Raw genomic sequence first — 21,903 nt, 5'->3', positions numbered from 1 at the left:
TTCTAGGCCAACGGCTTCAATCCTAGCCCAATAGACACAAGCAACGTGGTTCTGTCCAGAGAACTGCAGGTGAGTGACTCTACGTTTGTTGTTGAACTTCCTTCTTTTTTAGTTTCAAATGACCTCTCTGATGAATGACGAGATCAAAAGCAATATTTCCTGATTGTGAATGAGTAACGTAGGCAAGATACGCTCCTCACTGAACTTTTCTCTTTTTGTCTTTGGTCCAAGGGGATGGTGGAGGTTGTGGCTGAGAATTACCATAACATCTGGGCCAAGAAGAAAAAAAGTGACCTTGGAAGCAGAGGTGAATTGCTAATGAAGGCAATCGAGAACGCATACTTCACAAAGAAACCTGCAAAACAGACAGAGAGACTTTTTAAGTATCTGTGCGGGTGGATTAAAAAGAGCTGCGTGGATGTTGTGTTTAAATGCTTGTGAGTGTATGCATGAGTATGCCTCACTAGTGTTGACTAAATTGACTCATCTGAGAGGTGCTGCCACTCCATCTGCCCTCACACTGACACTCGGTGGAGAGACAGACTTAATCATGTCTGAACACTGGGTTATTTGTGGTTCCAGGTGGAGGAGCGCATCCTCTGTTGGTACCCTACGACACGCTGACAGCTAAGGAGAAGGCCCGTGACCGAGAGAAGGCTCAGGATCTTTTCCGCTTCCTGCAAATTAATGGCTATAGCATCATAAGGTCAATTCGCAGAGAGTATGTCACTGGTGTTATGATATGATCTTTACAGCACTTCGTTACCATGTTGGTGGAGTGCTTTATTAAATGTTATTCAATGCGAGTATTGTACTCTGAGAAAGCAAATTTAAAGATAATATGTTCTTATGTTGCAGAGGTCTGAAGGACTTAGAGCAGGATTCCTCCTCCATGGAGAAAAGGTTTGCCTATAAATTCCTCAAGAAGCTGCTCAAGTATGTTGACTCCGCCCAAGAATTCATTGCCCACTTAGGTATAACAATATAACACAGAGTTAAAAGACACTCACAGCAGTCTTGTTTCTTAATACTAACTATCTTTTCTCTGTATAGAGGCCATGGCTGCCAGTGGAAAAACAGACCGGTCACCTCATGAACAAGAGATCAAGTTTTTCGCAAAAGTTAGGAAGTAGCTCAAATACGTTTGCTGATCATGGAATACTTGCCCGTGCCCATTAACCTTGTGATCATTGTGGCTTTCCTTCAGGTTCTTCTCCCTCTCATCGACCAGTACTTCAAGAACCACTCTCTGTACTTCCTTTCCTCCCCCAACAAGAACCTAAGCAGCAGTGGTTACGCCTCCAACAAAGAGAAGGAGATGGTCACCAGGTAACAGCTGTCACATTTGTGACTATAGCCACAGCAACACTGCTTGACAGTGGTGTAACTTACCATTTTCTGCCTGAAATCTTAAACTCTTAATGTCTAATCTTAGATTGAAGAACTAACCCATTGTTCTTTTTCTGATTTCCTCCCTGTTTCTATTCTTCATGCCTTCAGCTTGTTTTGTAAACTGGCAGCTCTTGTCAGACATAGGATTTCCCTCTTTGGTAAGCTGATTAAAACTGACTGCTCAGGGATGCGTGGGCATGTGTATTTGCTTGTGTGTGTGTGTGTGTGTTGTCTTCGGGCTTTTATTAACAGCTCCCTAAATATTTCTTCTCATGGCTTTTATTGAAACACTTATCTGTGAAATTCCCTTTGGGTCTGCAGCCAGTCCTTTCACATATTGTAGATTTTTTTTACTTTTTACATTTCCTTAGAAATATATTTATTTTGCCTAGAGTTAAATGAGAAACTTTGAAACTGTCAAAAGGAGCCAAATGCAGGAGAGCAGAGGCTGATACAACCAAATTCTAAAGTTTAGTTACCCGGCAGGGATCATGCAAAATGAGGCATTTGGAGACAGAACAGGCAAAGTTTAGGCCCAAACTCCCCAACCTTTTGATTGCCTTTTCTCGAGAAAAGAGAAAGCCAGGGAGTATGTACTGGTTTATGTAATGTAATGACTGTAATGACTAAGTGAACACAGGTACAGAGGAAAACCTGGCAGTAGAAAATGGTGACTCTCTGCTTTCACATCATACTGACAGCTTCTGTGTTTGTGGTTCTTTGTAGGGAGTGACTCCACCACCATGGTCAGCTGTCTGCACATCCTCGCACACACTCTGGACACTAGGTGGGTGCAAACTAGGCCAAGCTCTGAGCACAAAAGAAACTCAGCAGCTTTCAGTTTTCTTCTTGTGATGAAAAGTTGAAAACAAAAAACCCAAGAGTCCTTAGTTTAATGATTTGCTTAAACGCCAACTATTTTGGAAGCCATTTACAGACTTTCACAGATAAGTGGATCTAACCCCATCTGGACCCCAAAGAGGACCATATTTGTTGTGAGAGTTTTCTTTCAAACTGCCATAATTCTTTTGGGAGGCACTGGCATTTACTAAGAGCCGGCTCTGGCATTTAAGTAAGCAGCACAAATTCATGCAGCACATGTTGCCCAGGGCTCATAGTGTTCTTTAGAGACGGTGTACTGTTTGCTAATGCAGCTCACATAATGAGGCTAAATCAGCAATGCATTATTGTGTCTTGTTTGTGCTGAAGAGCTACAACTAACGCCCACAGACTCTGTCTCCCATTTTTCCTTCCTTCTATGACACATCAAGGCTTAACAATGGACAGTTAATTTACCAATGTTATGAGCTGTGAAATGCTAAAAACAGAGGCACTGATCATATTAATGTATTGTGCTTTTTCATATAGTTCTTTCTAAGCTTCATCTCTGGCAGACTCACCTTAAATTGAATATTCACCTCGTTCATTAAATAAATAATTTATGTTTCAGTATGAAGGCAGTCAGGTTGATGTACATGTCTCATATTTCACGACTAAAATCTTTACACACCGCGGCACTAAAGTAATTGCATATTTGCATACCAAGAGGTTTCCACTAGTTTATTATAGCCCTGCTCTTGCATACCTGCCTCTTTGCTTTGAGTCATTTTTTCACGCTCTTCTTTACACGAACAGGACAGTTATGAAGTCGGGCTCGGAGCAGGTGAGGGTGGGGCTGAGGACATTCTTTGAGAACGCTGCGGAGGACCTGGAGAAGACTTTTGAGAACCTGAAGCTTGGGAAGTTCACTCACTCCCGCTCACAGATGAAAGGGGTGTCGCAGAATATCAACTACACCACCGTGGCTCTGCTTCCCATCCTAACCGCTCTGTTTGAACACATCACTCAACACCACTTTGGAGTAGATCTGCTTTGTGAGTCCTGACGGCAAAGAAATGATCAAACAGGCCGCTTGAAAGGCTGCAAAAAACTAGAATCAAGTGTCAAGTTCAATGTAAAACACGATTGCACAATTCCTACATGTAAGAAGTTTTCACCACTGCTTTAGAAAATAATCTCATTTCTGTCATACACTGCGATGTGTACTAAGCATTTTGCCATATTCTAAAACCTTTTCTTTGAGTAATAATGATGTTGTAACTTACAGCCATATTTACAAAGACTTTGGTGCATACTGTTCATGTGCTACTATCTTTGTACTGGATTCAAGGGAAGATCATGCATGAAATAGGACCAGAGACAGAGGTTAATCATGTATTTCACTGGATTTGCTGAGGTTGTGCAATTTTTGACAATCAGTTAAGGCAGGAAGATGTCTGCCTCTAAAAATGAAGACCAACTATAGCATTTGAAACAGCTACATGGAAGACTGTGATGAGAGGAAGGACTTTACAGAAATGTAATTGACCGTAGACGTAGCAGACTTACACCCTAAATGAATGTGGAGAGTTTGACTGAGTTGATGTGAAGATGATGAAGCTTTATCAACACACAATGCTTATATCATTATTTTGTCTGTTTTGTCATGTCAGCTTTACTAAAACCAACTTTAGATCCACCTGCATTTTTCTCATTTTTTTTTTTTTCATATTCCCAGTGGATGATGTCCAAGTGTCCTGCTATCGAATCCTGACCAGCCTCTATGCACTGGGCACTGGGAAAAACATTTATGTGGAGAGGTATCCTAAGCTTCAACGTGGCATTGATTAAGCATCACCTTGGCAAAGAAACTTGTTTAATCAATTTTTGTTCCTCAGGCAGCTGCCAGCTCTCGGTCAGTGTCTGGCGACTTTGGCCGGGGCCATGCCTGTAGCCTTCCTGGAGCCGCTGCTCAATATGTACAACCCCTGCTCCGTGTTTAATACCAAGAGTACCAGAGATCGAGCTGGTGAGTAACTTTATTTCAAAACCAAACATTCCCGGACATCATGGGTAAAGGACATTCATTCTCAAAAGATAAAAGTACAAAATACATAACGTGCTCATGTAAAAGTTGCTGTAATCACATCTCTGTCCTGTGTCATGTTTTAGTCCTTGGGATACGAGACTCAGTGGAGGAGATGTGTCCAGGAATGCCGCGGCTTGATGGCATAATGAAGGACATCAATGACATGGCTGAGTCTGGAGCACGATACACAGAGATGCCTCATGTGATTGAGGTGGTGCTACCCATGCTGTGTAACTACCTGTCGTACTGGTGGGAAAGGGGTCCTGAAAACCAGCCAGCCAGCGGGGGAAGCATCTGCTGCACCACCGTCACCTCAGAGCACCTCAGCCTCATCCTTGGCAACATCCTGAAGATCCTCAACAACAACTTGGGTATCGATGAGGCCTCATGGATGAAGAGAATTGCAGGTGGGTGGTAGACACTATGGCAGCTCATTATTATGCAGTGAAGTTATGACAAGTTATTAAAATGAAGAAGAAATATGGTACCTCTGACATTTTAAGCACGGATTTGCATTCATTGTGCACGCTTTCATGCTTGAATTAATTATGACTTGTAAAATGAATGATTTCTTTCTTTCACTACTCAGTTTATGTGCAACCCATCATCAGCAAGGCCCGGGCAGACCTGTTGAAGAGCCACTTCCTGCCCACGCTGGAAAAACTCAAGAAGAAGACGGTGAAAGTGGTGGCTGAAGAAGAGCTTCTCAAGGCAGACAGTAAAGGGGACACCCAGGAGGCCGAGCTGCTCATCCTGGATGAGTTTGCCGTGCTCTGCAGGGACCTGTACGCCTTTTACCCCATGCTCATTCGCTACGTGGACAACAACAGGTAAGCTATCAGAGTAGTCACTGAAGGAATTGTTTTCAAGGAGTATTTAGAAGAGAGCGGGGCAGATGTTGCTGTCTGCAGAGGGATTACAATCAGTGTGTTGTTCTTTTTCTACTGCTGCAGGTCCAGGTGGCTGAAAGAACCAGATTCAGACTCCAATGAGCTCTTCAAAATGGTGGCAGAAATATTCATCCTCTGGTGCAAGTCACATGTAAATGCTTAAATCTGTTGAATCTATTGGTCAGAATTTCAGTATCATGGTTGCATAACTGACAGCTATTTTTCTGTTTTCCAGAATTTCAAAAGAGAAGAGCAGAACTTTGTGGTTCAGAATGAAATCAACAACCTTTCCTTCTTGACTGGAGACAATAAAACAAAGATGTCGAAGGTAGCCTTTATACCTACCCACTTCTTTTCAACATTGTTATCTTATTCTGGACTTCACTCTGCAGCAGATTAACACCATTTCAGTCTTTCTTGGCTGTTTAACCCATCATGGCATTAAGAAAAAGAATTATGAATAAATTCATGTTTCTGAGAGACAGGCAAAAAAAAGCTAACTTAAGTTCACTTGCAGGATACATGTTAACATTTTCGCTGCCATGTTAACACATTATGTGTGTTTGCATGTGCTCATTAACATGTCGAATGTTCAAGACAGTGTCAGGAGCTATGTGTAAACACATACCTCAATACACACACCTGTGACAAAGAAAACTCTTACTGAAGCACCTTTGCTTAAAATTTGAAAGCAGTACTGTATGCAACTTATGATGATGATGTGGCTATATTAAAATGTACATATGTGTGTGTATATTGTGCAAATATTAAAACACATGCATGTTTGTTACAATCGATGAGACAAACTAACTTCCATCTCTCATCTCTTGCCAGCATCACAGGGGTTAGAGCATTTAATTTCATGTCTGCCTGCTTCAGCTGTTTTGAGGACTTTGCGCATTCATTAATTGCCCTCTCATCCTTTTTTGCCTCTATCTGTCTGTCTCTTTCTATCTCTCTATCTCAAACAGTCCTTTAAGGAAAAGGTAGAGTGATGCAGTGCATGAGCTGTTTTCCTGCCAGCTTATTGGCTTAAATGCTCAAGTTGCCAAGCAGAAAAGCCAATAGCTTGTGCCGCTGTGCTACATAGTCTATAGTGTAGTTATATATTGTTACCAGATTATTTGTGGCCTCCATTCATCGCCATGTGTGACATGGTCACTTTGGTCATTCCTCATTGCCTTATGGGTGGAACACTTTTCATATGGAGTAATGAAGCCCTGCTCTTCTCTGGCAAATCATGTGATCATGTGTGGAGTTGATTGATTGTGATACTCAGATGTGTTTGGCCAGTAGTTATAGTATATGTATTTGTTGTTGTAGTCTATGTGTCATGAAGCTGTATGTGTATGTGTGTGTGTCAGTGTATACAGTATATACAATATATAAATGTATATCAATGTTGACATGGAGATTGCTGTTTTCACTGAGCCCACTGCACTGGGTTGGTTCAGCATTGCACTCTTGCATCACTAACAATATCTCACAGTTCTTACAGAAGCAGTTCTGCTTTTCAGCTGAGGTGTGAGGCCTCATTCTTAATGTTTTGGTGGCAATGAGGATTTACTCAAGTCACAGTTTTTGCTATGGCTGAAAAATAAATGCTTCAGTTGCTTCTGGCTTTTGTTCAAATACAGTGTAAGTGCTCCCTCTGTTAGATAGAATATTCCCATGTGTTGACAGGAATTCTTTTAGTGCAACATTAATCTCAGCTACCTTTAAAAGAAGAACTTATCCAACTGCTTGAAGCACTTACCGTTTGTTCATCAGTAAGTGTTTTCTGAGGTTATTATGGTAAACTTTCCAGTCTGGAGGGCAAGACCAGGAGAGGAAACACAAGAAGAGGCGCGGTGAGTTCTACTCCATCCAGACCTCGTTGATTGTGGCCGCTCTAAAGAAGATGCTGCCGATTGGCCTCAACATGTGTACACCTGGGGATCAGGAGCTCATCTCTCTAGCTAAGACCCGCTACCTCATGGTGAGAAAGCAAGAATGCTACTGCAAGAAGAGATATACAGTATACTACATTAGTATATAGTTATATAGTACATAACTAATAAAGTTAGTTGTATATATAGCTATACAGGTATGGTATATATGGTAAGTTAAACTACCCAGTAGTTTATACATGTAGAAGTGAAATGATTATTCAAGTCTCCCTCCACTAAAAAACTTTTCACAAAACATATCACAAGCAAAATCAGCCATCAGTGCTATGGCTGACGATTTCTTCTTTGAATCTGCAGATTACCACCCTTAGCCTCAAAGAGACAAAGTCAGACAGCCCAAATGTTCTGCGCAAGTTATTTAGAAGAACCAGCACCAACCAATCAAAACGAATCCTGGCCACTTGCTGGGTGCAGCTAAAGCAGGTTATAGCCATCAGAAGCCAGATAGAGAGGCAAAGTGGACGCGTATTTCCCTGGTTGCTAAGATGCCAGACATGACGTGTTCTGTTTATGACTGTGATAACATGAAATCAGATTCTGTAAGCCTTCATGTCTCATGTAAAGATGTTTAACTAAAGCGGACGTTGATAGTTGATAGTTTATTTTGCAGTGTCTCATCAAAAGTACTAGAGAGGACACACAGATTTGGAAGATTAATTTTCTGATGGGTTTTCTCTCTGTTCCACTTTTGTTTGTAATTAATGTTGCCAGGGAAAAAGCCATGAGCAACGCCACCAGCAACTTGACCTCAAAACAACTTTACTTCCTGGCAGTTTATGTTGTTTCAATGAGAAAACACCCTGTGTCTGTGGCACATGGTTCAAAAAGCCTAAAGGGAAGCAGGTTTCCCCGGGCAGGTGGCTGCACACAATGTTAGACTTCTCACACAGCTAACTCTCCAAAGATGATACCCAGGCAGACTGTGTGTCTTCCCTGGGCCAACAGACCCACACAGCTTTACAGGTGCAAGCAGTTGCTGCATCTTATGTGAAAAGCCCTTGATTCTGGTGCCAGCAGCAGAATGATTATTTTATTGCTGTTTGTTCTTCACAATTTGAGCATAACAGAGTGAGAATTGTACAGTCAAAGGAGACTTTTAGGAAATGCAGAGGTGGGGATATGGGTGAAGCTCATTAGCACATTCATGTTCCCACTTACTGAATCAGGAAGAAATTGGAGGTCATGCTCCATGCAGTGACAAAGCACTGAGAGGTTTTGGCAAAATCATAAAATGTAACAATATTCAGGAAAACAGATAAGTTATTCGGTGAGTGGGACTTTAATCAATCAGTGGCTCAAATTACAGTAAATTATTGATCTTTACTACAACTAGCTAGAACTGTTGTTTTACATTATTGCGAAAGTAACAATAATCAAATTATACAGTATATAAAGTAGAATAACAGTTACAGATGATCTTTCTGCCCTTAATACTTTATACTTTTAATCTAAACACATTATCATGTCAATAGTTATCTCCTTCTATAGCAAGTTGTTTTGTTCCTTCTCACTGCTAAACAGAAAGATACGGATGAAGAGGTTAAAGACCACATTCGCCAGAATCTCCACCTGCGAGAAAAGGTATGCAATTTTTTTTCTTTTATTTATATATATATATATATATATATATATATACACAATAGCTTGTATATGATATGGGTCTGACGTGTTTTTGTGAATTGCACTCTTAGTCAGAGGACCCTGCTGTGAGGTGGCAGCTGTACCTGTACAAAGACATAGCAATGAGGATCGAGGGGCCTCCCAACCCTGAAAGAGTGGTGGATCGTATCCAGAGGATCTCTGCTGCTGTCTTCAACCTGGAGCAGGTCAGACATTTAAACCTTTGCTGCCTCAGTTTGAGCCATAAGTGACATTCAGAGTGGGTCTTATTATTAAACCATGGTGCATTTCAAAATGTTAAGGGGGCAGGATTACTGGACAAAGATCTGGACATACATTTAACTCAAACGAAGCTGTTAAGGATAGCAGTGATGACTGCAGAGTTGCTTTGAGAATAAGAATATCACAGCTTATCCTCCCATCTGTGGTTTTAAAAAAAAAAAGTGCTTTCTATTTGGTTAGTTATAGATGACTAAGCTTAACTGCAGTCAATCGTGAAAGTTCTTTCTGCTTTCACACAGGAAATAAGGAATAGTCAAGTTCAGGATGAGTCACCAAAATATAAAACACCAATAGTGAAGAAATGCTTGTGTCTGCATGATGAAAAGAACACTTCTTAGCAGTGAGTTATTTCTGTGGTTTTCCTTGATATTATCTCTTTTACTCTCATTAGGTGGAACAGCCACTGAGATCCAAAAAGTGCGTATGGCAGAAATTACTGTCCAAACAGAGAAAACGAGCAGTTGTCGCCTGCTTCCGCATGGCTCCACTTTATAATCTGCCAAGGTATTACTGTGCAATGTTACACCTAAAATGTTCACACTTCTCCTCTTCATATCACTGTCCCAATCTAAACAGCTTTGTGATAATCAAATGAAAACTTCTCTCCAGCAGAAAGAGGCAGAGAGCTCCTTGTGCTGCAGCCTCAGCTCTCCTACCACAATAACTTCTTTCTCTGTCTGTCTCACAATCCTCTTTCACTTTTCTTTCTTTTTTTCTGAGCCTACATTAATGAACATCCTCCCTCTGTTTGTAAAACACATGTCTAGCCTATAGCTGTTATCTACTTATAAGAGTAGAAAAGAATGGACACTGGCAATTTCATGGCCTGCTGCTCTGTAACTCAATCACAGGAAGTCGGGCAGAGTGCTGCAGTATGGAGGAAAATAATTATGAGGTCTGACCTGGGGGTGTCCGTCTTCAATATGTGCTCAGATGAGGCCACCTGCCTGCCTGACAGCATGGCTCATTTATTCAGAGTTGTTGACAGTGAAATATGATCAAGCGTAGCTTATAATTACAAGATTGTATGCACAATGCTGGAGCAACTATTTTTTTCTGTTTTTTTGAGTGATGAATCCACACAAGAGGTAAGGATGAGAGGCTATTGCATAGTGAATTTCTCACTGATATTTTTCTCTTTTGTATCTCTGTTAAATCTTTGCTCTGTCCTCAGTATCACAATCTATTGTGCCTCTACCTCATCCCCTCAGGCACAAAAACAAAAATTACTTCCTGAACGCTTACCGACACATTTGGCTGGAGATAATGCATGTGAACACAGACTATGACAGTCTGCTCTCAGTGCTGACGGTAATGTAACTCTGACCCAGTGTTGCTGCCTCTTTGACTTGCGGTCTTCTCCTTAACTACCGTTTGCTTTCCTTCAGGCCTGGTTTCTGCCACAAGATTTAACTTTAATTTTCACTGGTATTTCCACTGGGCCACACATTTACAGTAACACAACAAGCTTAGTCTAAAGTCAGCCAGACTGAGCTTGATCCATGAGCAAGCCAAAAAAGTGATGAAGCGCTTTGTGTCATCTCTTGGGAAAGGTTTGCTAATTAACTCATTATGTCATGATACAGTACGAAAAAAAACAACCTTGTGAAATAAACAAGTTGTTTTTCTACATGAGTTATAAACTAGATTGGCCAGGTGCAGTGATTTGCTTGCAAAATGTTGCTATGCCAACCTTCAGTTTTAATGCTAAGCTAATTGCTAACAAATGGGAGAATGGTTGCAGTCTATTCCTTTTACTGTTGCATATTCAAACACTTTCAAATGTAACAGTTTGTGGGTGTCAGTGTCAAGTGCAGATGACATTTAAGGAATAGAATTTTCCTCAAATGTTGATCAACTCAGCAGTCTGGCAGGAAGCCTGTAAATGTTAGGTAACCAGTTGGTAGTACCAGTAGCCTCAAACTAACCATTATGATCCCCTCCTAAAGGGACATCTCCCCTGCTTTGCACTCCTATCTAACCCTGGCTAATCTCCTCTTACCCCTCCCTAGGCATCGCTCTATTAACCTCTTCCTCCTGGCCTATCAGAGAATATGGATAGAAACAGAGGAGTACTCTTTTGAGGAGAAGCTAGTGCAGGACCTTGCAGTAAGTATTTGTGTCGTCTCCCCCTCCCCGGTGTCTTCATGACGGTACTTATGTGCTGCAGGGAGCTGTGGATCACTCGTACCACTCTCTTCTACTAAGTACTTTCAGTGCCAGAAGTGTCAAATTCACCCCACTTCCACCGTGTATCACTGAGTCATTCTCAGTCATCAATGCCATGGTCTTTATCTAGACCCAATTTTGTTGAGCATGACATCACCGCTGATGTCAGAGCCAGCTGATGTCAGTTGACCTCTGTGTCCCATCCAACCGAGGTAAGAAAGCATCCAGTCAAGATGCTTCGACTTACCGGAGAAATTTATGAAAGCTCTGTTTCTTTCCTAAATTTTCACAGCCATTAAGCTTTACAGTCATGCACTGAATTTGTTATAGTGAAAGCTCAGAGAATCACCTTTGGAACATCAAAAACGTGCTCCAGAAAGAATATGCCTTTGTCTTCAACAAAAAAATTAAATCTACAATTTGATAATGTTCTCTAGATTGAGGTTTATGCATTGTTGATCTGTGAGGACAGTCAATCATCCTGATTATGTTCAGCTTAAGAGCTTCAACTGAAATGAACTGGAATGAACCCTAACATCAGAACTGAAGAGGCTTCAGTTCTTTACAAACAAACGTTCTCTTTTTCACTCTGAAAGTGAAAGACTATATAACACTGAACATTGCAAAAGAAGAAAGCATAAAATGCAGATTTTAGAACAACAAAATAAGAGAATACAAGGTTTTTCAGCAAAATAGAAGTCAATATTTCACAGAGGAGCACAGCAACAAAAAAGTAAACACACCACATCAGAAAACACAGCATTACTGAAAGCAAAACGCAGAAACATCACAGAAAACACAGTTCCATAAAATAGAACACAAAACAAACGACTCAAGAGAATTTCATGAAATATAAAACACAAAACATACCTTTTCAGAAATTACTCATTCAAAACTTCAAACTTCAAAAATATTCAAAAGAAATAAAAACAGTAACACAAAAAAACAATGAAACTTATGGAACCTAATGGAACACTTTTTGCATTTTGCAAACCATAAAGTAAATCTGAAAATACACAAATCAAATTTCACAAAACACCACAACATAACATCTTATGTTAAATAGCCCTCATAGTTAAATAGCCCTCACAGTTTACTGCCATATTAGTCAGATTTTATAATGTTATTTGAATTTTTTTCTACTCTGGGATCAAATGATACCATGTCTACAACAGGAGAGTCATGCCTCCATTCATATCTAACACTGTTGAACATCTCCCTTTGTGTGTGTGTGTGTGTGTGTGTGTGTAGAGATGTGTATACTAGCATGTACATGGATGTGCCTGTTAATATATGCATGTGTTTGCTTGGGGTCCATTTTGTGCATGCTAGCATTTTTTCATTTGAAACCTGATTCTGTTTAGAGATGTTGAAAGTTTTTTTTTTAAGTGTTAGTGTGCAGATTTCCTGGGTTGAGTGGTTGATATGGCTGAATTTAGGAGTACTCCTCTGTTGATGTCTGTGTTTTTGTCCAGAAAACACAACCTCAAGTGGAGGAGGAGGAAGAGGAAGAGGTCAGAAAACAGCCAGACCCTCTTCACCAACTCATTCTGCATTTCAGCCACAACGCTCTGACTGAATGCAGGTAAAATACATATACAGACACACACTCATGCACACACACCTGGTCACTTGGCTCCAGGACAAGCTGCTCCATCTGTGCTACATAATTGTTTTGGCTCGCTTCTCAGCTAATAAAGAGAACATTAAACATAAATCATAGCCATATTATATTATATTAAAAAGGAAACACGAGCAGTTTTTTAGTATTTCTCTCCAGTCTTGTTGGTACAGCAGCTAAAAGTATATGAGATGTGAATGTGAGCTGTACAAAGTTTAACCACCAGAAATGTATCTTCCTTCTTTGTTAGTTCTCTGGAAGAGGATCCCTTGTATATTGCCTATGCGGATATGATGGCAAAGGTACCTTGTTCTCTATATTACTCTTGCATGCTGCCCTGCAAAAATGTGCTGGTTTGACATTTGCTTTCTCTGTCAGAGTTGTGCAGAGGGTGAAGAAGAGGAAGAGGAGGAAGGCAAAGAGAAAACATTTGAGGTACTGTTAATTTTCAGAAAAATGTTCTGCATTCCAGTTGGTTTTCCTTATCAGTTTAAATGAAATGAATGAACGCTGCACTTTCTGATGTCATGCAGGAAAAAGAAATGGAGAAACAAAAGATGTTGTATCAGCAAGCTCGACTTCACGATCGAGGGGCTGCAGAGATGGTGCTGCAGATGATCAGTGCCAGCAAAGGTAGAAAACACACCACAAACTATCTGCCACCATGCAGCAGCCGTCTGTGGTTGAACTATCATCCCTGATTTATTCCCATCAGGTCGTCTAGCTGCTACTGTGACTTTCACCCTCAAGCTAGGCATCTCCATTCTCAACGGGGGAAACATACTGGTCCAGCTGGTACGCAGCCCTTTTCAAGTCGAAGAATTAACAGATTCAGGTTGATTTGAACTTTACTTTGATTTATCCTGATACAGAAAATGCTGGACTATCTGAAAGAAAAAAGAGATGTTGGATTTTTCAAAAGTTTGTCTGGACTGATGATGTCATGCAGGTAACAGAGCCGTGATCGACTATTACACAATAAACATAATTTGCTTTTTGTTTCAACTGCATCTTAAATGGGGACTCCACCAGTTACACTTGACTGAAGCAGTAACGTCTTTGGCTGCTAAGATCTCAGAAAATACCACTGATCCTGTTTCACTTCAGTCTTTTTAGTTTCCCTTCTTGAATTTATGATTATCATTATTTTTGCATATGTTTCCCTGTTGAAATCTAGCCAAATTATAAATTCCTTGGGGTTTTGATATTTGGTATGTCTTTATGTTAAGTTATTGGAGTGCTCCTTTAAGATATCTGTTGCAGAAATACAAGTCACTGAAATTCATCATATAATAGTTCAGTGTGTGTCTTTCTTTTCGGACAGCGTCCTTGACCTGAATGCTTTTGAAAGGCAAAACAAAGCTGAAGGTCTGGGTATGGTTACTGAAGAGGGATCAAGTAAGTGAGAAGGATAAACGCGGTAAATTCCGACACAGCACTAGCTGACTCTTAACTTTGGGAGCAACTGACTTGTCCTCTACAAGGAGAGAAACATAGAGCATTTATCCATGGTAGAGTAAAATGGACTGCAAGTCAGTATATGCTTATGTCACTGTTGAAAAGTTGCAACATAGACAGAACCTCAACAGTAAAAGTTCAGCAGTTTACCTTGCAGCACTCTGTGCTATCACTAAATGCTGATCTGCCGCAGACTGGAGAGTATCTTCATAAACCGGCAATGAAACAGAGGTGATAAAATTGGTAGCTTAATTTGTGCAGCAGATGGGGTATCGAGCCACATACTGATACAGTGTGTGAACCAACTTTTTGCTTAGTCCACTTCAACTCAACTTTTAACGACGTCACCCAGCAAACAGAATGAAACGTTTGCTTGCCGAAGGGGTTAGCTTGACAGAACTTTTGCTCTTTAGTCGCTCAAGTCCATCTCCATATCATGTTCATCTCTTGTTACATGTTGTCATGTCACCCTGCAGGTATACCTGTGCTACTGTATGTCAAAGTCCTGTCTGGCCCTCGTCTGCCACTTAAAAACACTCACAGTCACAAATACATCCAATAAAGAATCACTTTTTTAATAACAGGTTTCTATTAAAACTGATGGATTGCATACAGTATATAAATATGTTTTTTATCATTCATACTCCAGCTCATTTTCACTTCATAAGCCCAGGCATAAGTGATGGTACTGTTAGCTTGTCTAACTATAAACCCCTGCCTCACAAGCAGACTCTACCTTAAGACTTTTAAGAATGGTTACTGTCTGTCAGTGTCATAAATCAATGTATGTGAAGTATATATCTACAGCCCTATCATTCTCTCCTGTTCCTACTTCTTCTGATTGAATCTCAATGTCTTCTCCTTTGCTTATGTCTGCTTTTGTTTTGTTTGTTTTCTTCTGACCATGTTTTTATGTCATCGGTCGCAGTCAACGTGAGTGAGCGGGGTAAATACATGGTTTAGATTCTACTCATTTTATGCAATGCTGATATCTTGATTGCTCTCCGTCCCACTCCTTTTTTCCTTTCATTTCCTCCCGGTCCCCCCCCCCCTTCTTCTGAATGCAATATAACTACCATCTCTGTACCCTGGACTGAAAGAACGCATGCATGCTCTTTTTACATCAGTCCATGGTCAAACTCCCAAAACTTACTCAAATCTTTCCACTTCTTCTTTTATGAGACGTCAGTGCTTGTTATTTGTGTGGAACCCTCTTTTAATTTTGCTGATACTAACCAGCATTTGTTAAGAACTAAATCTCCTAAAGCTTTGTTGATACAAAACAACAAAGCTTTGCTGGTAATAAACGACAAGGCTCAGTTTTACTCCTGTCTTTAACCTCATTTTGATTTTTGATATAATGCACTTGACCGTTTGTATGTGCTCTAAACTCTGAGTATAATGCACATCATTTGATGCTAGACAACAGCTTTATGAGTGGGTAAATGCTAAGTAAGCTCTGATGCCATTAAAATGATGGCTCTTTAAGCTTCTTATCACTGAAAAGGACAGGTAATCTAATTTCCTGTTCTCAGGTTCCAAGGTACTGCAGAACGATGAGTTCACTAAGGATCTCTTTAGGTTTCTGCAGCTTCTCTGTGAGGGTCACAATAATGGTAGGTGGACTTTTTTTTTCCATACAACAGAGTTAAAGACAACATTTTCTCAAGCTGCATGTTTTAGAGGAGCAAGGTTTAGAATGATTTTTGTTTTGCTTTGGAGGTACTTAACTGCAACAAATGATCCTTTTCTATCATTTTACTTAGATTTTCAAAATTTCCTGAGGACTCAGACAGGAAATACAACTACCGTCAACATCATCATTAGCACTGTGGACTACTTGCTCAGGCTCCAGGTATCACTTTGTGGCGGATCATGTATAGATCATATATTGTTTACAAAAAAATGACTGAAATCATTTATTTCTTATTTTCTTAGGAATCAATCAGCGATTTCTACTGGTACTATTCTGGTAAGGATATCATCGATGAGGCTGGACAGAGAAACTTTTCCAAAGCGCTAGCAGTGGCAAAACAGGTCTTTAACTCTTTAACGGAGTATATTCAGGTATGCCATCACAACACACTGGTCTACAATTTAAATTTCATTTACGGTATATGAATGACCCGCCGTGTCCTTTAACATCCAGAGAATATTTCTGATGATGTAAATGACTGTGTTCCCTCTGCTCTGTGCCCCAGGGCCCGTGCATAGGTAATCAGCAGAGTCTGGCTCACAGCAGGCTGTGGGATGCAGTGGTGGGCTTCCTGCATGTTTTTGCCAACATGCAGATGAAGTTATCGCAGGTATGTGTTTCGTGTCTGAAAAAAATGCTGCATTGTGGTTTTATATTGTCATTCTGATTCTTAGAGAAAAAAACAACCCATTTTCCTTAATGTTATTTTATTCAAATGTTTTCCAATCACTATTTGTATCATTTGCTGCATTTTTACCTTCACTGGAGATTTTTCACGGCTGATACGTTGGCTATTAAATTTAGAATGCCTACTATAACCACAAAGATGTCTCTTTGTCAAGCTTTATGTATCTGTGAATGTTGCTTACCTGTGGTGTCACTACAAAAAACAAATGCAGGAAACAGAAACTCACAGTTGCTTTTAACATTAGTACGAGGCTGCTGCTGAAAGCCTCTGGAAGCTACAGCACAAGCCAAATCTTTGCTAATGCCAGTGTACCCACACACGCCGCTATAATTAATTTTATTTATAGATATATGTGTGGGTTATCATCTCAGCTCCAACCAAACCTCAACTGAACTCAGTGACTTTCTGACATTTACCAGGAGTGTCCATAAGCTCAAACACATAGCTCTGTGTACATTTAGTTAGCTGTAATTATGTGTGTAAAAATGTCAATTTTATATATAAAACTAACAGAAGTATGTTGATATGAAACTACTCATGGTTTTGCTGAGTTACAAAACTGTACACCAATGATGTTATATATGACACCACCAGAGGTCTCTCCAGCCTCAAGGATAACTTCAAGCCACTGCAGCACGATTGAACATGTCTGTTCACTCAGCCAGCTGATGTATGACTCCATCTATGAAATAGAAATAGAAATGGGATGAAAACGTACACAAAACCTCATCTCATAGTCATCACAGAGGGCAGGATCTGACAGTGGAAATCATGGTGAGGGAGAGCACAGGTGGAGGGAGTTGAATTTAGCCCATCAGAATATGGTTTGGATTTATGGCATGTTGAGTACAGGCTCCGCAGAGACCCTAAATGAGTCAGACTGACCCAGCCATCTGCTCCGAGACAGTAAAATAACATCAGCCTTGGTGATGATGGATGGATGTTACCTAGAGGGACCTTCTGTCCCTCAAAAGAATTTCAAGAAGCCTTGATTTCCTCTACTGCAGCTCAGGGTTTTTGAATAGGGTGGCGGTGTCCTTACAGGGAGGCCATCAGTGGTCTGTGATGTACTCTCAAGGCTTCCCTTCTCTCCTATTAGGACTCCAGTCAGATTGAATTATTGAAGGAGCTGCTGGACTTGCAGAAGGACATGATTGTCATGATGCTCTCTCTTCTTGAAGGTTAGTCTCTTATCAGACTTTCATGAAAAAGGTTTGCTTGGAACTGAATTAAATGAGTGAGATTTTTTTTTCAGTGTGTGTCCTGTTCATCTGTTTACTGACAAACATTGCTTTATTCTCTTTATGGTTCCACAGGTAATGTGGTCAATGGAACTATTGGCAAACAGATGGTGGACACCTTGGTGGAATCCTCCAGTAATGTGGAGATGATTCTTAAATTTTTTGACATGTTTCTCAAGTTGAAGGACTTGACCACTTCAGATAGCTTCAAGGAGTATGACCCAGAGAGCAAAGGGGTCATCTCGAAGAAGGACTTCCAGAAGTCCATGGAGAACCAGAAACAGTACTCTCAATCTGAGATTGAGTTTCTTCTCTCCTGTGCTGAGGCTGATGAGAACGACTTGTTCAGCTACAAGCAGTTTGTGGAGAGATTTCATGAACCAGCGAAAGACATCGGCTTCAATGTAGCTGTGTTGCTAACCAACCTGTCGGAGCATATGCCCCATGATAATCGCCTGTCAACGTTCCTCGACCTGGCTGAGAGCGTTCTCAGTTACTTTGAGCCCTTCTTGGGTCGTATTGAGATCATGGGTGGAGCCAAGCGCATCGAGAGAGTCTACTTTGAGATCAGTGAGTCGAGTCGCACGCAGTGGGAAAAGCCACAGGTGAAAGAGTCAAAGCGCCAGTTCATATTCGATGTAGTCAATGAGGGTGGGGAGAGTGAGAAGATGGAACTGTTTGTCAACTTTTGCGAAGACACCATCTTTGAGATGCAGCTGGCTTCTCAGATTTCAGAGCCGGACCCAGTTGAGCTTCTGGATGAAGATGAGGATGACAGCCAGAGCGTGGTGGAGAACCAGGAAGAGGAAGAGGAGGAGGAGAGCGTGATGATGGAGTCTTCGTCAGCCTTCACCATTGCCTGCATCTCGATGAGAAAGAGCTTCTGTCACTTCCGACAGCTGCTCACTCTCAAGAGCATGAGGCGGCAGTACAGGAAATTCAGGAAGATGAGTGTGAAGGAGATGGTGCAGGGCTTCTTCTCCTTCTTTTGGATGATCATCACAGGTCTCTTCCATTTTGTGTACAGCCTAGTTTGGGGTTTCTTCCATATCTTGTGGACCACAATGTTTGGGGGCGGCTTTGTTGAGGGAGCTAAGAATATGAAGGTGACGGATATTTTGGGAAACATGCCAGACCCCACTCAGTTTGGGATCCACGGAGATGTTTTGGAAGCAGAGAAGATGGAGGCAAATGAGGCATCGGCGTTGGCGGAGATGGGTCAGATGGCTCAGGGTGATGCAACAGAGGCCGACCTGATGGCTGAACTGCTCAACATACAGCCCAAAAGAGAGGGCAAGCATGGGGCTGAGCCAGGTTTGGGGGATGTATCTGAGGTGGTGGTGGGAGACGCTCCATCAATAGCCAGTGCTGTCAAGCAGAAAAAGGCACAGGTCAGTAACCGTGTTTCGAAAAAAAGGGAACTTTTTTTTACTTAATGTAAAAAATATTCACATAAGTATCGTTTTTGTTCTAGCTGGCTGCAAAGAAGAGGGCTTCAAATGGAGACTACAAATCTGATTCAGAGAAAGGAGAGTGAGTGTAATTTGTAGAGTAGACTCCAAGAGAAGAATAGGTCCAAGAGTAGACTCTTTTTAAAGTGTTTTTATATACAGTATGTACAATATCTGTTAATGGAAATAGTTCCTCCTCAAAGTCTGTCACTAACAGAATATTAATGCTTGCAGTTCAGATGACGGTGAGAAGAAGGACCATGACAAGGCCAAAGATGAAACACCCCAAGAATCCTCAGTGGAAGAGAAGCGAGCCCCGAAGAAGAGGCTCGGTCTGAGGAAAGAACCACCAGAGGCCTTCATGGCCAGCTTCTTTGCTGGCTTGGAAATCTACCAGACTAAGATGCTGGTCAGATATTTCCTACAGAACACTCTTAAGACCAAGGCCTCATTTATAAAATGATCATTTCAGATGTGCACGATGTGCATGTATCTGACTCACAAGCTTAAAAAAACCTCGTCAGACTCCCTTGTGCAACTTATCGACCTGTGCTTTACAAATCTCTAATTAATGTAAATTGGTAGGAGCCTCTTTGTGACATCCCCACAGATAATTCCAGCTGAAATAAATGTCAGGAATAGCTAATTGTGGCTGATATTCAAAATAAATGGTGGGATCTCAAGAGAAAAGAACAGATGTGGCACTTGAAATTAATTCCTGCCGCCTGCACCTAATTGAAAATTCCTCACTAATTCTTTGTAAAGCTAATGCAAATTTTACCACAGGCTGAATAAACTGCTGTACATCTGCATAACCTGCAGGGAATTTACTCGTGGTATTTAGATTTTGCATAGGATTAAGATCTTATTGTCAGAGGGAAGTTTTATAATAACTGTACAATGACACAATGTGGTTTTCTGCTGAAATAATCACTGATGAAAATTTATTGTAATTCCATTTTATTTGAAAAAAAACCCAAAATAACCTAGAGAGGTTAGTTTAGGAACATTAAGAATGACAAAAAATACCCTTGTTGCTAAAATACACCTCATCCAGATATTTTTCTGATCATGTTTCTCACAGAACTACCTGGCCAGAAATTTCTACAACCTCCGCTTTTTGGCACTTTTTGTTGCCTTTGCTATCAACTTCATTCTTCTCTTCTACAAGGTACATTCTTAGTTAAACTCTCCTGATGTATACAGTGGGGGTTTCACATTATTGTCAGTGCTTTGTTGAATTCTTAATAGTGTCTGATTGTCTTCTAGGTGACCGGTGATTACTCAGACGATGAAGATCCCTGGAATGGTCGGGGTAGAGCCGGAGAGGAGGAGGAGGAGGAGGATGAAGGAGCTCTTGAGTACTTTGTCCTGCAGGAGAGCACGGGTTACATGGCGCCAACGCTTCGCTGCTTGGCAATACTACACACGATCATATCTTTCCTGTGTGTGGTGGGCTACTACTACCTGAAGGTACGTTAACTTCCGCAAAAAAAGGGCTTCATTGAAGGTGTAAGAGTGAAATCCAACAGATATTTAGAGCGGTTATTTTCTCACATTGATTCGGCATTCCTACAGGAATGAACAGGAACACTAAATACATCTTAAATGCACAGTTTTACAGGAATGTCGGTTTCTTCCCAACATTGTTTTTAGAAATTGCTTTTTTGCTTTTTACACTTCTGTATTGCGTTCTCATTTGACACAAATGTGGGTTCTCTAGGTGCCTCTGGTAGTGTTCAAGCGGGAGAAGGAGATAGCAAGGAAGCTGGAATTTGCTGGGCTCTACATCACTGAACAGCCGTCTGATGACGACATTAAGGGACAGTGGGACAGGCTGGTTATCAACACTCCGTGAGTGAACAACAGCACAGCACAACACAGCACAGCACAGTTGTTAAACTCTGAGTCATCTTTTACAAACAAAAGTTTAATGCTGATGATTTGTTTTTTCCTGTTTTTATCAGTTCGTTTCCTAACAACTACTGGGATAAATTTGTCAAACGCAAAGTAAGTGGCTAATGTCATTTTGGTTAAATCTGTACTGTACACAAGCTGTGCATTAATTCTGGCTGAACCTTTTAAATGTCAGTTACAGTATCCTCCTCTCTGTGGCTGCTGTTTGTAGGTGATAAAGAAATATGGAGACCTGTACGGAGCTGAGAGGATAGCAGAGCTGCTGGGGTTGGACAAGAGTGCCCTGGATTTCAACCCCACAGAGGAAACTGTTGCCAAAGAGGCCTCACTGGTGTCATGGTGAGAGATTAGACCGATAAATAGCTGCCAAGCTGGGACTGCTGGAAGCAAAAATAGAGGTCAAACTGAAAATATGAGCCTTTCATATCAACTTTTCTCTGTTGCCAGGTTGGGCTCAATCGATACAAAGTACCATGTCTGGAAATTGGGGGTGGTGTTTACAGATAATGTAAGTTTTAAAAGTTGGGATGATGAATTTGGGGTACTCTGTCTTGTCATTTTATGGATGAGTGATTAAATGGTTTAAAAGATGATATTATGACAGAACACGTGGATCCTAAT

The 21,903-nt window shown here is 40.9% G+C and overlaps 1 protein-coding gene across 1 annotated transcript in view; it reads left to right on the top strand.

Moving 5' to 3' along the window:
* LOC140270717 (ryanodine receptor 3-like) overlaps window positions 1-21,903 on the top strand; it is a 104,928-nt gene that overhangs the window by 76,993 nt on the left and 6,032 nt on the right. The window contains exons 55-97 of the mRNA XM_072365913.1: window positions 7-69; window positions 232-307; window positions 583-706; window positions 859-974; window positions 1,054-1,121; window positions 1,208-1,329; window positions 1,501-1,550; window positions 2,119-2,179; window positions 3,028-3,266; window positions 3,950-4,031; window positions 4,110-4,240; window positions 4,384-4,707; window positions 4,890-5,130; window positions 5,254-5,341; window positions 5,426-5,518; window positions 6,162-6,176; window positions 6,998-7,168; window positions 8,661-8,720; window positions 8,831-8,965; window positions 9,433-9,545; window positions 10,253-10,352; window positions 12,686-12,795; window positions 13,082-13,133; window positions 13,210-13,266; window positions 13,365-13,464; window positions 13,547-13,626; window positions 13,704-13,780; window positions 14,156-14,229; window positions 15,218-15,235; window positions 15,825-15,905; window positions 16,056-16,144; window positions 16,228-16,356; window positions 16,491-16,595; window positions 17,773-17,854; window positions 17,990-19,305; window positions 19,389-19,447; window positions 19,600-19,774; window positions 20,450-20,536; window positions 20,635-20,838; window positions 21,089-21,219; window positions 21,333-21,375; window positions 21,494-21,621; window positions 21,730-21,790. Coding sequence (XP_072222014.1) covers window positions 7-69; window positions 232-307; window positions 583-706; window positions 859-974; window positions 1,054-1,121; window positions 1,208-1,329; window positions 1,501-1,550; window positions 2,119-2,179; window positions 3,028-3,266; window positions 3,950-4,031; window positions 4,110-4,240; window positions 4,384-4,707; window positions 4,890-5,130; window positions 5,254-5,341; window positions 5,426-5,518; window positions 6,162-6,176; window positions 6,998-7,168; window positions 8,661-8,720; window positions 8,831-8,965; window positions 9,433-9,545; window positions 10,253-10,352; window positions 12,686-12,795; window positions 13,082-13,133; window positions 13,210-13,266; window positions 13,365-13,464; window positions 13,547-13,626; window positions 13,704-13,780; window positions 14,156-14,229; window positions 15,218-15,235; window positions 15,825-15,905; window positions 16,056-16,144; window positions 16,228-16,356; window positions 16,491-16,595; window positions 17,773-17,854; window positions 17,990-19,305; window positions 19,389-19,447; window positions 19,600-19,774; window positions 20,450-20,536; window positions 20,635-20,838; window positions 21,089-21,219; window positions 21,333-21,375; window positions 21,494-21,621; window positions 21,730-21,790 — 5,730 coding nt within the window. The remainder of the gene's footprint in view (window positions 1-6; window positions 70-231; window positions 308-582; window positions 707-858; window positions 975-1,053; window positions 1,122-1,207; window positions 1,330-1,500; window positions 1,551-2,118; window positions 2,180-3,027; window positions 3,267-3,949; window positions 4,032-4,109; window positions 4,241-4,383; window positions 4,708-4,889; window positions 5,131-5,253; window positions 5,342-5,425; window positions 5,519-6,161; window positions 6,177-6,997; window positions 7,169-8,660; window positions 8,721-8,830; window positions 8,966-9,432; window positions 9,546-10,252; window positions 10,353-12,685; window positions 12,796-13,081; window positions 13,134-13,209; window positions 13,267-13,364; window positions 13,465-13,546; window positions 13,627-13,703; window positions 13,781-14,155; window positions 14,230-15,217; window positions 15,236-15,824; window positions 15,906-16,055; window positions 16,145-16,227; window positions 16,357-16,490; window positions 16,596-17,772; window positions 17,855-17,989; window positions 19,306-19,388; window positions 19,448-19,599; window positions 19,775-20,449; window positions 20,537-20,634; window positions 20,839-21,088; window positions 21,220-21,332; window positions 21,376-21,493; window positions 21,622-21,729; window positions 21,791-21,903) is intronic.

This window comes from Leuresthes tenuis, unplaced genomic scaffold (assembly GCF_036924035.1).
Source record: "Leuresthes tenuis unplaced genomic scaffold, fLeuTen1.0.hap1 SCAF_15, whole genome shotgun sequence".
In the NCBI taxonomy this organism is placed as follows: Eukaryota; Metazoa; Chordata; class Actinopteri; order Atheriniformes; family Atherinopsidae; genus Leuresthes; species Leuresthes tenuis.
This window is presented reverse-complemented; position numbering and strand designations above follow the sequence as displayed.